The 17,008-nt window shown below is 35.7% G+C and overlaps 1 protein-coding gene across 1 annotated transcript; it reads right to left on the reverse strand.

The window, feature by feature from the left end:
• Positions 1 to 2,961: 2,961 nt before the first annotated feature.
• LOC111903113 (heptahelical transmembrane protein 4) lies at positions 2,962 to 6,063 on the reverse strand. The gene is made up of 4 exons (XM_023898901.3): positions 5,723 to 6,063; positions 5,270 to 5,520; positions 4,849 to 5,176; positions 2,962 to 3,841 (listed from the first exon to the last, which is right to left on the reverse strand). The coding sequence occupies exons 2-4, from the start codon at positions 5,515 to 5,517 to the stop codon at positions 3,188 to 3,190; spliced, it is 1,230 nt and encodes a 409-aa protein (XP_023754669.1). The 5' UTR covers positions 5,518 to 5,520; positions 5,723 to 6,063; the 3' UTR covers positions 2,962 to 3,187.
• Between the last annotated feature and the right edge of the window lie 10,945 nt (positions 6,064 to 17,008).

Genomic DNA, 17,008 nt, shown 5'->3' on the forward strand with positions numbered 1-17,008 from the left:
AAGAAGGTAGTGTAAAAGTAGAAGATTTGATATGTTTCTTATTAGTTCAAGACTACTCTTGTCGATGAATGTGGAAGCAAATGACACTTTTATCAACCTCAACAAGGAGTGATTTAAACATGACCAAATGGACACTACAAATTCCCTACATTAATTATGGATTCAAAATAAGCTAATATTGGTCTGGGTAATTAAATGTTGTGGGTTTTTAAATTTTATTATTTATATATAAAAATTAATATATAATACAACAAAATACAATTACATATAAAAAATTTGAATTATATATATATATATATATATATATATATATATATATATATACTACCTCCGTTCCAAATTAATTGTCCATATTTGACTTTTAAAGTCTTTATTTTTCAACTTTGATCTTAAATTTTTTTCATTATGATAGATAATACTTGATGCAATATATATGAATTGATTTTATTTTTAAATTTCTTTTTATTGTTATAAGTTTCATCAAGTAATACATAACACAAATAAAAATATTTAAAGTCAAAATTGAAAAAAAAAAATACTTCAAAAGTCAAAAGTGGACAATTAATTTGGGACGGAGGGAGGATATAAACTTTATGGTCCGGTCCGGTTTTTATACGGTTTGAAATCTTAAAAACCATAAGCCAAACCGTTAACTACGGTTTGAAAAATTCGAAACCGTAAGCCAAATCGTGAAGAAAAATAAAAACCCTAAAACCAAACCGATGACCGGTTTGGCCGATTTTACGGTTTCAAACCGAACCGCGATCACCCCTAGCCATAACACAAAAATGTTGTCATCTCACCGTCATAGTAGCATTATTTTCCCACCACTTGGCTTATGAAATGTCTACCACTCCATAAACCCAAAATAATTTCCACGTCACTATTTATTTCTATAAAACAAATAATCTAAATATTCATTCATTTAAAAAATTTATCATAAGCATCAAGTCAATAGGATGAGTATTTCATAAAGTAATGATTTCTAACTTATGGTTGTGATGCTAATATTGATCTTAAGATCTTTTGATTTTAAAGATCTTATAAAGAAAAAACAAAACGATCATCATAAAAAAAAAAAAAAAAAAACACATTACATAAATTAAAATAAAACCATTACATAAATAAAACTAAAAGATACTAGATAAATTAAATCTAACTAATGGTTATTTTGTTTTTTATATATATTTATCCTGGATTAACCTTTTACCGCAAACATTGTGTCAAGGTCTTCGCCTTCAAGGCCATCGGTATGGTATTTTCAAAACTTGCATATCATTTACCACATGTTCCCCATGTAATGTTTGTTCGCTTCTCAAAGCCAACATCTATTTTTGTAGTGCAATATGTTCATCAAATTGTTCTCGTAAATACTGTAAGTCGTTTATGTGGTTTCCTTTTCTTTATTCTTTAAAGAAGACGCAGCTTGCAATTGCTTCGCTTTATCAAGACCCATCGGACATTGAAGCGGCTCGCCATATCTTTGTCGAGGTTGATCGCATTTGGGATGATTGATTGGCGGTTGGTGGGATGGTTGCGATGGCGTTGGTTGAGATAGTTTTTGTTGAAATTGTTAGATGATGTTATTGTAGATATTGAAAAGATGATTGTTGAAACGGTGGTTGTTGGAATGAAGGGTGTGGATATAGGTTTTGTTAAAAAAAATTGAATGGTGGTTATGAAGAGCCTTGGAGTAAGTTTGTGAATGTACAATCAAGAGAATTCATAAAATATTGACCGTATCATGAAAACCTCATAGGTAAAGTGTTTAGACGGAAAAGATTTTCGTGTTTAGGTTTTGGTTGGATGGTCGTGTATTTGGGGGTTGCTCCATTTTTTTTAAAAAATTCTTGAAAAAATATTGAAAAAGAGAAGTGTTTGTTTGAAGTTGTTGCATAAAATGTGAAATTAGGTTGGTATTTATGTAAGTGAATTTGTAAAATAAAGAAATAAATAAATAAAAACAAAAAGCCAACGGTCAAATTCTTCCCGTTATAGCATGTTAACTCGGTAAAATTCATTAACACCATACATGCTTAACGAGGGAGGGGCGGTGTTTGTCCGTTAACCACGTAGCCACCTCAGCATGATGCATGGAGCGTTAGAGGTGCACCACATGGTATATATATATATATATATATATATATATATATATATATATATATATATATATATATATATATATATATATATATATATATATATATATATATATATAAGATTATGGTTTCATAATATGAGTATATTTCGATGATATCTGTTTTGGAGCTAATTTGGATGGTATGAATGAAAAATTGAAAATAAAAAGTTTCTAACTTCATGTTTTAGGGTGAAAGATCTAAATGAAGTTGATAACATATTAGGGATTAAAGTTAAAAGACATAGTCATGGTTATGTGTTGAACCAATTTTATTACATTTACAAGTTTCAACACTTACTAAAGAACCAAATACTCTTTAGGACTCTGTCTTATAACACAAATCAAAATAGTAATAGAACTATTCCTCGAATAATGTATGTAATAACAATTTATAGACATACATAAATATTATAGAAAATAATAAATAGTATTTTTCTTTTTTTATATTTTTACATAATTCGTTTTCGAATTGTTTAGACGTATTTGTAAACCAAACAAAAAACAAGAAATAATTTCATTATGTTCCATGTCAACAAACACATAACTGATTTTAATTCCTATAAAATGTGTTTCACGTCAACCAATCATATAATTGATTTTAATTCCTATAAAATCTAATTCATTCGGATTTGGATTTCAATTCTTTCTACATATTCCGTTCCTTTCAAAAAAGTATTCTTCAAACCAAATATTAGGAACTATTTTCACTAGCATAAGTGCATAACAAACTTTTTAAAAGTATTCTTCAAACCAAATATTAGAAACCACTTTCACTATCATAAGTGCATAACAAAGCTTGTTATTGTTTATAAAGCCCAAAGTAGAAAATATGGTGTTTGTGATATAACAAAGTCCCAACTACAAACGGATTGGATACATCATATATGTAATAACATCACATATTCATGGATTGGATATATCATATATGTAACAACATCACATATTCATCATCATGATGAATATTTTTTATAAGACCTCCACATCTTCCTAAACTATACAACAATATCACAACTACACATACTTATTCCACCTCCCTCTTCTTCCCCATCAACACCCTTCCATATCCCTCCACCTCAAATACACCAACCCCGCCCTATAATGCGTATAAGCTCCGGCCACCACCAACACATGAAACAAATTATGACTATTCCCCACAATATCAAATTTCCCGGGCATCCATCTTTCGGGTATCCTCGTTGCATAAAGCAAACTCCCAATCCCATAAAATGTCCCCATCAAGATCTCATATCCAGTCGTATACACTGCTTCCGGTTGATTCCAAAACCAAACAAGTTTATGAAAAATGGGGCCCGCACCCGATAACCCCATTCCAAGAAAAAGGCCCGTACGGATGTTTCGATACTCGGGTCGATCAAATACGGGTAGGAGGGATACCATGATTGTTGCGATTCCTAAAAGGGTTATGAACCCTAGGTAGAGATTGCAGAAGAAAGGGTGGCACATGAATGCGTAGTAGACGGGCGGGTAGAATGAGGTGGAGATTAGGGCGGCGATGCCGGCGTAGTCAAGGCGGAGCATGATGTAGGAGAGACGTTTTGAGTGGCAGCAGAGGAGGTGGCACAGACTGCTTGATAGGAGGCAAAACATTGCTCCGCCTAAGAATGCGAAGAATGGCCATTTTGTGATTGGTCGTGTAATTAATGGCGCGATTATGTTTGCTACATCTTCTTTCATGCTTTGCTACAAAAAAATCGGGAAAGATTCAAGAAAATATTTTCGTTATTATGATTTAACTGTTTTTGTCACAGTTATTCTTTCAACAAACCCTGAGCTGGCTCACACTGTCTATGTAACCCAAGAAGACTGATGTGAGATGTAAATCAGATACATGGTGACAGGCATAAGAGTCTAATGTTCAGAAGAACAATTCACATTGGAATTGAAACTCTTGTGATTGCACCATTTAATGCATTAAAATGGTATAATAGTTGGTGAAAATAGTGATTCATTTCGGCTTATTGCACAATTTCTTGCTCTATATAAAAGTATATTACTAGTATTGTAATTGTAATATATATGTTGATTGTTAGTTTTTATTAGATTACTAATATTTTAATATGTCACTTATGTGTTCTATTTTGATATGTAATGTGTTTTAGATTATTTTGAAGTGTTAGTTTTTAAGTAAATTTGAAACATACAAATTAATTTTAATATGTATCTTAAACTAATATCAAGTAACAATCATTATACAAATAATAAACTAATAATACATAAAATTTAAAGCTCAAATATCAATGTGTGCAAAGGAAACTTTAATACCAAATTTGGTGTAAATGAATAGTACAACATCATCTCCAACACAACATCATTCTCTACACCAAATTTGGTGTGAAAGTTTCATGTGACATTTGTGGTCCTTCAAGTTCGAGTTTTATAAATATCTAGTTTATTTTAATTGTTTCAAATTTGAGTTTATATAATTCTAAGTTAATGTAATTTTATTGTTACACTATTCACCAAAACACCATTTTGGTATATGAAATGGTATTCGATTACAGCAACTTTGCACCCAAATTGTTGCAAAAAAAAGGATATGGAATCCAATTCACATCGGAATTGGAATTGAAACTCACATTGGAATCCCATATTCCGACTATTCAAGACTCTAATACCAACTTTGCTTATTACATAACGAGCATTTGTAAAGCAAAATTGAGACAAAAAGAAAGATAAGATAGACTTACAAGAACACAAATATCGGTGTGGTTGCTATGTGAGAATCGCTCAGGCAAACAATTTGTAAGAAGTTCGACAATATGCCAATTTGACATTAATGGCAGGAGGTCCGATGATGCATGAAATGAAGTCTTGATTTCATCTCGGAGTTTCTGCAAATCGGGCATATTGGGCATTGAAGGAATACAAGTTAAAAGGTCTTCACGAAGTTTATAAAGATCGGTTTTTCTCAATACATCTGGGAAATGTTTTAGGGTTGGGATATCGACTACATTTGGGATCATTTTCGCACTATAAATTGTTAGGGTTAGGAACAGGAAGAACCCAATCAAATGTCTGCAACAACAACAACAGCATATAAGGAATTGAATTTATCAAAAGATTGTTTAAAGGAATTGAAATTGAAGAAAGGGTATTGAATGTTCTTACGTCCAAACGTTAAGGGTTTCGTTGTGAAGGGTGAAGATGCTCAAGAAAATCTGCTTGAGAGGCCATTCAGCACGATAATGGCCTAATATGAATTCATTATCTTTCATATACGCAGGCAACGAGTGGTATTCAACCAGCTGATACTTCATCTTCTTCCATAATTTCTTCCCCTTTCCTTGTTCTTTCGTTATTGATACATCAACTCTTTGCTTGTTGTCACTCGATTCAGCGCCACCCCTTTTGCCCATTTTCTATCAAACAATCAATCGTTATGAATTAGTATAAACACATCCAAATTGAATTACGTAACTCGCTGCCTCAAATTCGAATTACAGCAACTTTTAATTGAATGTTCAAAGGGAAGAATCAAGATAGAAAGCCTTTAATTGAGAAGATGATAGTTACGTATACGTACACGCAAAGATGCTAAATCGGGTAATTAATCGAAATTACCTGCAATTGGAAAAAACCCAGATGGAGAAATCTTCAATAGAACATGAATGTTTGTGATTTTGGTATAAAAATCAGCTCGTTGAGTCAAGATTGAGTGTAATTGCGTTGTTTGGAGATTTTGTTGGTGGGGTAATGAGCAGAGAATATTTGCAGACGGATTGAACAAGGAAATTTGATTATGAATTCAAGGAAATCGGAAATGAATAAAAAATCTATCAACCGCCAAAATGAAATCGGATTAAAAAAAAAAAATTGAAGCAAGAAATGCTTCAAATGTGGACCATGAACATGGGGTGTCGACGTAATGCAATGGTGCCCTAGTTTTTTTGGAAGGAAATATATAAAAGAAAGATTTATACAGAAAAGATATGCGGAGATGCCTCGATTATTCCGTTTGATTTTTTTATATTTTCTCTTGATTTTAAAAAATATATTTATTTCTTGGTTTTTGCTTGAGAATGTTGACATTTTCTTGAATTTTGTAATCACCTTCCATGTTCAAACATTACAGAGACGTGTGTCTCAAAAATGACATTGAGAAATGTCATTTTTCACACCAACTTTTTTATTAATTAAACCCGTGATCTTTATTTTTCGTTCTAGTTAAATTAAATACTATCTTTTAAAAGTTATGCAACTAGACAACAAGTTTATAGGTATATTCGAAAAAAATAGTGGAACCAAATAGCTACAAGATTTATAAGTTTTATTTAAGAAAATCTTTAGAAAAGTTCTAATATTTTAGTCTAATTTATAGAAAAGTCACAAAATAAAATTTGTTTATGAAGAAACATGAATTACCGATAAAAATAACGATTTGACCCATTTTTCCGGTTTATCGGTTTCATTACTTACACGGTTCTATTAAAGTCTTATGATTTTATCATAATTTACGAATAAGTTACAAACTAAAATCAAGTGATAATTTGACATTTTTCTTCCTATTATCGTTTTCATTGTTGACTTTGACGTCTAGTTATTAAATAAGCTGATGGATGGATATGTTGGGTTATATAATATTATGTCTACTGTAAAACTTAATATCATGATGTATTATATAATTTTTGGAATATATGATACTTCCGACGAAGACTGCAATAATTATTAATTACATAAACTAGAAACAACTTCGTCAGTTTAAATTTTATAAGAAATTTCAAATTGTCTATCTAATCTTATATAACTCAGTATATTCATTTTATCAGTTCATTTCAAGCCATTTTTCCTAGAAACATACATTTTACCGATTTTATTACTGATATAGATACATAATCATAAATGATCTGATGAGATTGATATCAAATTTTACGATAAACATAGCATTATATAACCCGTCATATCAATCTTATCAGCTCATTTAATGACTAGGCATCTAGGTCAGCAATGAAACTGGTAAAATGTTATGTTACACTGAGAAGATGGTCAACTCATCACCTAATTTTAGTTTGAGACTTATTCGTAAATTATGGTAAAATAATGAGATTTTAATGGAGTCAAACAGGTAATGAAACCGGGAAACCAGGACAAAAGAGTCAAATCGTCATTTTTACCGGTAATTCATGCTTTTTCTTAAGCAAATTTTAGTTTGAGACTTTTTCATAAATTATGCTAAAATATTATGAATTTTCTGAAGATTTTCCCATTTATTTATATAAGAGTGTTCAACGCAAGTAGCTCGAAGAGTTTGAAATATGTAAAATTACATAAAAATGGCATATGGATATAAACTAAAACTGAAATATAATTATGATAAATTAATTTTTCTAAACTATACTTAAGTTAAAAATAATACAAGTTTTAATGCTAAATGCAACATTTAAGCTTCTCAATTGGCATGTCATGACTAGCTTATTTTTTTAAATTTTTTAAAGTTTCATGACAAGTCCAAAGTAGTTTATAAGTTGGTTTTTTCAAAAATTACAACTAGTTTTTTAGGAGTTTTTTAAAATTTACAAATATACCCCTATTTAATTATAAAAAACATATTATTCTAAATGTCTTTTTGTGTCATTTTATATCTTCCAGCTAGCTTATCATGTAGTTTTTACCAGACGTTATTTTTATTATCTAACTTATAAGTGATGGGTTTTCTAGATTAGTTCAATGTATTTGCGGAATTTCACATAACTAACTTATGGGCACATGCAATACTAGAAAATTCTATGGTTTTTCTTATAATGGCAACATACTTTGAAACTTCTAAATAAAATAGCTAAAATCGAAAATCACAAATGTTAAAACCACATACCTTGTTGTTATTATCGTAAATAGCAATGTACTTTGAAGAACCCTTCTTGGAATGCTAGCCCTAATAGTGTGGAAGCCTCTAATGAATCACACCCAAACCCTAGGAAAATCCTAGGATCGAAATAAGAGAGGGGAGAGAGGGATTTTTTGAAATTTCTTATGTTTGTGCAAGGTTCTTGGGTCTTATGGAGGTCCCTATTTATAGTTGTAGGAAGCTCTGATTTGAATTTAAGATATTAATAAAATATTCCTAATCCTTATCAGATTCCTTATCAACCAAGGGAGCTTCCAAACCCTTCCAAGAGGGCTCCAAAATCGTCCCCTCCTAAGAAGGTTCTAGAATATTCCATTGTTCAACTTTTGAACAATTGCACCCTAACCCTTAGACCCATTGATTAATTTTATCTAATCCATAAAATTAATTAAATTAACTTGGATTAATTCTTAATGAATTACTTATATTTTTAATTAATATATTAATCCAATAATATACTAACAAATTATTTATCTCTCTCTTATTACCAATCCATGACATTTCCCAGTTATGAGGTCACCCCAAAAAAGATTTTACTGTTATTCAACCAATTATATCAATTTAGTTAAGACCTTAGACACCCAAATCCAACAATAAGCTAGCCTAGTTTTCTAACTAATACGCCAAACATAACCTTAGACTAACTTTTCATGAGTTTCTTTTTAATTTAATAAATATACCCTTGATTAATTATAAAAAATATTCTTTTAAATGTCATTTTATATATTTCTGCTAACTTATCAGCTAGTTTTATCAGACGTCATTTTGTCAGTTGGTTTCTCAGCTATCAGCTCACTTTTCATATGATTGTAACGTCCTAACAATATGATCTAAAATTTTAATTTTAATTTAAATAAAAAGATATTCCAAAAACATTACCCATACAACCCAAATGAAAATAAGTATATCAAATCATAACAATCACAATAATATCTCAAAAGCAGAATTTATATGGTGTGTGCGATGTAGTCATCCCGAGCTCTTCCCATTGCAACCAGAAGCACCTAAAACATAAACTGAAAACTGTAATCACAAAGCTTAGTGATGTAACACCATAAATTTTCAAACAAAAATTTCATTTTAAAACACAATTATCTCATTTCCGAAATCACAAAAATCCCACAAACATCAAGTTATCAAAACATATGTCCCAAAACTGTTTATAACACAAATCCAGAATCCTCCAAAAACATATCTCCAACTCGGGTGTGTGTACAATCAAGTCGGTGCCTTCCCATGATCCTGAGAGGTACTTGAAACACATAACACATAACACGGTAAGCATGAAGCTTAGTGAGTTCCCCAAAATACCACACACATCACATTAGCCACTTGAGGCTAACTCAATACGACCCTCTGGTCAATGTGTCTCAGTAGAGACTCTCCAGTCCCACAACTCGGGTGGACTCTCCGGTCCTAACTCAATAAGCTCATAATAATAATACTCATCATAAATCACAATGACATAATGCATAATATCACAATACACAATTAAGCACATAAAACACCTCAGTCACACAAAGATACCACTCATGGTAAGTATAGTGAGAAGACTCACCTCGTAAGAAAACGGATAACCTCGAACTCAAATCACCGGTCTAGCATCCGCCTAACACATACGATAATTATCCCTAATTAATAACAGCTCTCAATGAAGCTAGACTAACCCTTCTACAAACTCACAGAAGGGTAAAAGACCATTTTACCTCTCCATGGCCTTAATAGTCCACAAATTGATCAAACCCTAAAAGTTAACCAAAAGTCAACGACAGTGCGTACGTTGCGCATACAAGCTCTCTACGTTGGCGTACTCTGATGCCACGCATGCATCGAGGTTTCTCGACCCTACGCTACGCGTACTGGGATTACGCTCGGCGTACGCCCCAGTTTTGCTCTTCCTATTCGTTTGGTCTTAATCAGTTAACACCTAAGCTCATATCCTAGATCTGGACTCCCTAAAGGCTCTTACTCCATAAAGTCTATGACTTTAAGCCTTTGCATGGCTGATAAAGTCACAAACACCCAGAACTCTCATTCTCTTATCTCAAAATGCTCATATCTCATGCATGGGTTGATTCACACGTCCAAGTCTCGATTTTTATGACACTATACCACTAAAGACACTCAAAGGAGTTTATCATAGTCTCCGGAGCTCGATATCTCATAAAGCATCCAACTTTGGGACAAATACCCTAATATGATCTAATATGATACACAAATCAAAAGAGTGAGAAAGATTTGAGCTTTATACCTCAAATGAAGCTCCACAATGAGATAAGCTCATATCCAAAGCCTGGAATCCCACTCCTTCTTCTTCACGGCTCCTTCTTCACTCCAAAGAAACACAAGATCACTCAATAGCTCACAAATGGACACACAAGCTCAATGGACAAGTATTTATCGTTTGAGAGGGTTGTTTGTCTGAGGACGGTGGCTAAGAATGAGGCCATCATATCCTTTATATAGGGACACACCCCAAATTAGGGTTTTCACTATGGGCCTAGTACGCCCAGCGTACCCTCTTGTACGCCCAGCATACTAGGTGGCCTCTGTCACACCCCCAAACCAAGGATGGCGGAAACGTCCGGGGGTGGAGGACTTCATGTAGAGTATCACAACAACGAGTATAATAGTGCTCAAAGTAAATACAACCATCATAAATATAATTGAAAAAGTTACACCAAAGTATATGTTTACATGATTCGAATCATTTACATTATGAAACAAAATGAACTGTTTGACGATTTATCGTCCCATCCTCAAAACGTTGTTGATTTCCTGTTTTCACTGAATTTCCTGAGAATACAAGTAGTTTTGAAAAGTGTCAACACAAAGGTTGGTGAGTTCATAAGAGATTTTGTTGGAGAAGTAAACCGTTTTCCTTGTAAAAGCGATAGGATATGTATCCAGAAAATCCGATATTTTCTTTATAAAATTTATGTAATGTAGTCTTACAACCGACGACCAAAATGTATAAGTAACCTCTCTTACTATTAGAAAATGATATGTGTTTAAATTGACATAAACGCGCTTGAATTAAATGAAGTTCCCGCAAATTCTTATGTTTGTTAATACTTTATGTATATGTAGTCCTAAATCTCAGGACCGAGAAAAATAACAAGTATTGTCTATACTTAAAGTTATAAATGTGGTTTCAAATGATGTGTAGTCATAAATACCAAAACCGAAAGTGTACAGTAATACCTGTACTTATTGAGATAAAAAGTGATTTTAAAATCGACATAGAACCCTTTTAAGTTTTATAAAAATCCCGTAAACTTTATGTATTGTTATATCCTTATGTGAGCCGCTATAATCATGCTATGACTAAATGAACCTGCCACGACGTTTCTCAGGCATCGTAAAACTGAAATGACATTTGTCACCCGTAGACCTACAGGTCCAACTGTAGCTAGCAGCAAGGTGTGGGGTGTCAAACCCAATATAGATCTATACACAACTATCACGTTCTCCCTCCAGGAGACTCTGATTATAACTAACAGGAATTTTATATCCCGCACTCGGACGTACGGAAAGAGATTGTCTCACAATTTAGGTTAACAAGTTTACAAGTTGTGTGCGGGAGTGTAAAACCTTTCTGTATGAATGTACCCTTTTTGTACGTGTGTGTTATGTGATGTATCATAAACTATACCTATTATAGTTTTATCCAAAACGTTTGTAATATATAAGAACTCTTTTATGAAAAAGCGTTAGTATTATGAAATCCATTAAACTTTGCTTATTATAGCTTATATACGTGTTCTAAATGAATGAATAATCTTATCATGAATGACTTATTTTCAGTTTATGATGATAAAATTTACAAAGGAACACGTTCAATACTTAGAATTTATTATTATACACTTTGCTCAACATAATACAAAGTGTTATGAAAATTATATGATGTTAACTAAATTAGACCTTTCTGCACCGTTTTAGAAAAGCCATAGAAAAATCATACGAAGTCAAAAACTAAATCCGTAAATTTTGAGAGTTCCCAAAATGTGTCTAGTTTACTCATAATTTTTATCATGATTTTTAATGACCTCCAACTTGGGTGAAAAAGTCCATAATCACAGACTGGTCCGGATTGGTGCTTGAAATGATAGGCAGTTTTGTAAAAATCACCATAAATTGTAGAAAAATCGTATGGAGATGTGCAAGTAGTCATTTTAAAGCTAAGAAGTGGAACTACATGCACCTAAAACAATTTTGAAAACTAAAATGTTTAAGATGTCCAAAATAGTCTGTGAATGGAGTCCAACTTTTCTGATGAAAGCTGTTAGAAAAATTTAGTTATGTTCTTGGTGATTTAGCTTGTATTCCCCCCCTAAAAACTTAAGAAAACATCAAAATGTAGGGGTATGAACTCACCTTAAGTGTTTTCAGTAGATGATTGTTGAAGAATGGAGGTGTTTAACTCAAGAACACTTGGAGATGCCTTGAAGATTTTTGAGAATCTAGCATCATAGTTATGGAGTTTGTATAAGCTATCAATGATTTGAGTAGAATGAAGTGTAAAAATCACAAGGAGGATGAATTACACTTACCAAGAGTGGAGGAACACTTGATGATCAGCCTTGAGATCTTGAATTAGAGAGAAAAGTTGGAGAGAAAAGTTGGAGTTGAATCTTTGGTGGAATGAGAGTGATTGAAAGAAAATGAGGAGAGAGGTTGAGTGACCAGCCCTAGAACGTGGGGATGGCTTGTGAGAGGGGTAAAAAGTACAAGGTATGGTGGGGAGGAGTGGCTGGTCATAGAGTGGGTGTGGGAGTGGTTGCTTGTGTCATAAAGTAAAGCAAAGTCAACACTCCACCTCTTTGTACTTTACCCACTTGCTTTTATTATTTAAATAAAGATTTTTATGAAAATATGATTAAATTGTGAATATTTAGGGTTTATTATGTTAAAATATGATTTTGGGTGAAAATCCCGCGTTAAAATAATTAAAAACGGGCTTAAAAAGCGAATTTAATCGAAAACCGGGAGAAAAAGGCTTCCCAGCGAGGCCTCTCGGTCCTAGGCCGAGGTTCGGTCCCTAGGCCGAGGTTCGGTCATGGTGGTTGCTGAGCCGGATGCGAGATGCGAACCAGGAGAAGAAACGAGGGCGAGGGGCTCGGTCCGAAGTCAGAAGCGAGGGTCCTAGGCCGAGGGTTCGGTCCGAAGCTCAGAAGAGAAGGTTCGGTCCTCGGTCCTCAGAAGAGAAGGTTCGGCAAGCCATCAGAAGGGAGGGTTCGGTTAGTCATCAGAAGGGGAAATGGTCAGAACCGAACGAACTGTAGTGAACAGTACCTTCGGTTCGGTTCCTCTTCATCAGAAGGTTCGGTTCCTAAGAGGACTTTCGGGTCCTAAGAGGGGTTTCGGTTCCTTAGAGGGGTTTCGGTTCCTTAAGTCCGTTTTTCGCGTAGACTTCCGTTTTTGGGCTGTTTTCGCCAAATTCAAGGGTCGGGATGCCCCGAGTGATTATAAAAAGTTGGGAGAGATTTCGAGAGAGATTTGAGAGAGATTCCACATACTCAGAGAGATTTGGGAGAGATTTGACGTACTTGGAGAGATTTCACATACAAAGAGATATGTGGGAGAGATTTCACATACTTAGAGAGATTTGGGAGAGATTTGACATTCTTGGAGAGATTTCTCATACAAAGAGATATGTGGGAGAGATTTCACATACTTAGAGAGATTTGGGAGAGATCTGACATACTTGGAGAGATTTCTCATACAAAGAGATATGTGGGAGAGATTTCACATACTTAGAGAGATTTGGGAGAGATTTGACATACTTGGAGAGATTTCTCATACAAAGAGATATGTGGGAGAGATTTCACATACTTAGAGAGATTTGGGAGAGATCTGACATACTTGGAGAGATTTCTCATACAAAGAGATATGTGGGAGAGATTTCACATACTTAGAGAGATTTGGGAGAGATTTGACATACTTGGAGAGATTTCTCATACAAAGAGATATGTGGGAGAGATTTCACATACTTAGAGAGATTTGGGAGAGATTTGACATTCTTGGAGAGATTTCTCATACAAAGAGATATGTGGGAGAGATTTCACATACTTAGAGAGATTTGGGAGAGATTTGACATACTTGGAGAGATTTCTCATACAAAGAGATATGTGGGAGAGATTTCACATACTTAGAGAGATTTGGGAGAGATTTGACATACTTGGAGAGATTTCTCATACAAAGAGATATGTGGGAGAGATTTCACATACTTAGAGAGATTTGGGAGAGATTTGACATTCTTGGAGAGATTTCTCATACAAAGAGATATGTGGGAGAGATTTCACATACTTAGAGAGATTTGGGAGAGATTTGACATACTTGGAGAGGTTTCTCATACAGAGAGATATGTGGGAGAGATTTCTGATACGAAGAGATGGAGTGAAAACGATTGAGAGAGGTTTCATTGGTGACCTTTTTGAGTGTCCAGCTACGCACTGCAAGGTCCGTAAACCCCGTTAAGCCTTGTTTAAGGATCTTGCATACTCCCGATGAGTATGTAACATTGTTTTATCAGTTTGGCTCTCCACGTACCACCGTTTTAGGTTAAGGAGATCTAGATGAACGCACTTTTCGATTTATGATCTCTCATTAGAATAGAGAGTTGTTTAGAAATTACATAACGTAAACTCTAGTACCTCCGGGCAAATTGAGTTGACCCGTTTGACTTGTTGACTTAAGTTGACATTGACTTGACCGAATATTGACGGTTGTCACAGCCTCCACGTCAAAAACACGCTTATGAGTATGCTGAGCGTACACTCGCGTACGCCCCGCGTACTCATTTACCACATTTTCTCAATAATGGCTAAACTTGACAATTTACCAAAAGAACAAGGGATTATAAGGTATACCTGGTCTTGGGATGTTACAGTTCTCCCCCACTAGAATCATACTTCGCCCTCAAAGTCAGGCTCCAAAAATAACTCTGGATACTACTCGCGCATCTCGGACTCCGGCTCCCAAGTGCACTCGAACCCCTTCCGATGTTGCCACTGGACCTGAACCGAAGGCACCTCCTTGTTCCTCAGAACCTTCACCTTCCGATCCAAAATCGTGATCGGTCTCTCGATATAATTCAGGCTCGCATCCACCTGAATTTCCTCTAATGGTACCTCTGTCGTCTCATCGGTTATACACTTCCTCAACTGGGACACGTGGAAGGTGTTATGAATCTGGCTCAACTCTGCTGATAGTTCTAACTAGTAGGTTACCCTTCCTACCCTGGCGATCACTCTGAAATGACCAATGTATCGAGGCCCCAACATGCCCCATTTCCTTAATCGGGTCACCCATTTCCATGGGGAAACCTTCAGGAGGACAAAATCTCCAACCTGGAACTTTAGCTCAGATCGTCGCCGATCCGCGTAACTCTTTTGGCGACTCTGGGATGTCAGTAACCTCTATCTGACCTGCTGAATCTGCTCGGTCGTCTTCATCACCATCTCAGTGCCACCCATCACTCACTGCCCTACCTCTCCCCAACAAATGGGAGTCTGACACCTCCTCCCATATAGAAGCTCAAAGGAAGGCATACCAATACTCAAATTATGGTTGTTGTCGTAAGAAAACTCAGCTAAAGGCAAATAAGTGTCTCAAATGCCTTCGAATTCCATAACACATGCACGCAACATGTCCTCAAGCTTCTGAATCGTCTGCTCGCTTTGCCCGTCTGTCTGCGGGTGGTATGCGGTACTGAAATGCAAACGGGTACCTAACTCCTCATCAAATTTCTTCCAGAACCTGGAAGTAAAGCACACATCTCAATCTGACACTATCGAGGTTGGCACTCCATGCCGTGCTACCACCTCCCTCACATAAATCTCGACCAGTCACTCTGTAGAAGAGCTCTCACTGATAGCGATGAAGTGAGCACTCTTTGTCAGCCGGTCTACAATCACCCATATCGTGTCAACCCCACGCGTAGTCCTTGGTAAATTGGTGATAAAGTCCATAGAAATTTGTTCCCATTTCCACTGGGGAATCTCTAAAGGCTGTAATGGACCATGTGGATGCTGGTGCTCCGCCTTAACCCAACGATAGGTCAAACACCTCTCAACTACCCATGCCACATCCCTCTTCATACAGGGCCACCAATAGTCTCTCTTCAGGTCCAAATACATCTTAGTGGTCCTCGGGTGGATCTAGAATCTTGATCTATGTGCCTCCTCCATCAATACACGACGAGCTCCACCTATATAGGGCACCCAAATCCGCCCATGGAAAGTCATAAGCCCACGACTGTCTGTCAAAAACTCAGAAACCTACCCAATCACACGTTCTCTCTTGTGGTTCTCTGGTCTCATAGCCTCCACCTGAGCCTCTCGGATGATATCTAAGACTGGAGTCATCACTGTCATCCTCATACACACATCCCGGATCGGAGCGCTCTCGGATCTGCGACTCAAGGCATCAGCTACCACATTAACCTTGTCTGGGTGATATAAGATCTCACAGTCATAGTCTTTCACTACATCCAACCGTCTCCTATGTCTCATATTCAGGTTGGGCTGATCCATTAGGTACTTCAGGCTCTTGTGGTCCGTATATATGGTACACCGGACCCTGTACAAATAGTGGCACTATATCTTGAGGGCGAACACCACCGCCCCCAGCTCTAGATCGTGGGTGGGATACCTCGTCTCATGAGGCTTCAACTGCCTCAATGTGTATGCTATCATGTTCCCCCTCTGCATCAACACCTTACCCATCCCTGATATGTACGCGTCACAGTAAACTACAAAGTCCTTCACCCCCTCGGGAAAGGCTAACAATGGGGCCTCACACAATCTCTAGCGAAGAGTCTCAAATGAGGCCTATTTCTCGGGCCCCTAAGCAAAAGTAACACCCTTTCGGGTCAACCTGGTGAGAGGGACGACAATCTTGGAGAAATCTCTGATAAATCTTCGATAGTAGCCAGCTAAACCCAGAAAACTCATGATCTCGGTCGGGGATCTTGACACCTCCCATCTCATAACCGCCTCAAT

The sequence above is a fragment of the Lactuca sativa genome, chromosome 3, assembly GCF_002870075.4.
Source record: "Lactuca sativa cultivar Salinas chromosome 3, Lsat_Salinas_v11, whole genome shotgun sequence".
NCBI classification, from domain to species: domain Eukaryota; kingdom Viridiplantae; phylum Streptophyta; class Magnoliopsida; order Asterales; family Asteraceae; genus Lactuca; species Lactuca sativa.

What these genes read in the sequence shown, in the direction of transcription:
- LOC111903113 (XM_023898901.3), bottom strand. Translation starts at nt 5,517, where the DNA reads ATGGGCAAAAGGGGTGGCGCTGAATCGAGTGACAACAAGCAAAGAGTT. An exon ending in GAAACCCTTAACGTTTGGAC is followed by an intron (nt 5,177 to 5,269) that starts GTAAGAACATTC and finishes TTGTTGTTGCAG; the next exon opens with ACATTTGATTGGGTTCTTCC. An exon ending in ACACCGATATTTGTGTTCTT is followed by an intron (nt 3,842 to 4,848) that starts GTAAGTCTATCT and finishes ATTTTTTTGTAG; the next exon opens with CAAAGCATGAAAGAAGATGT.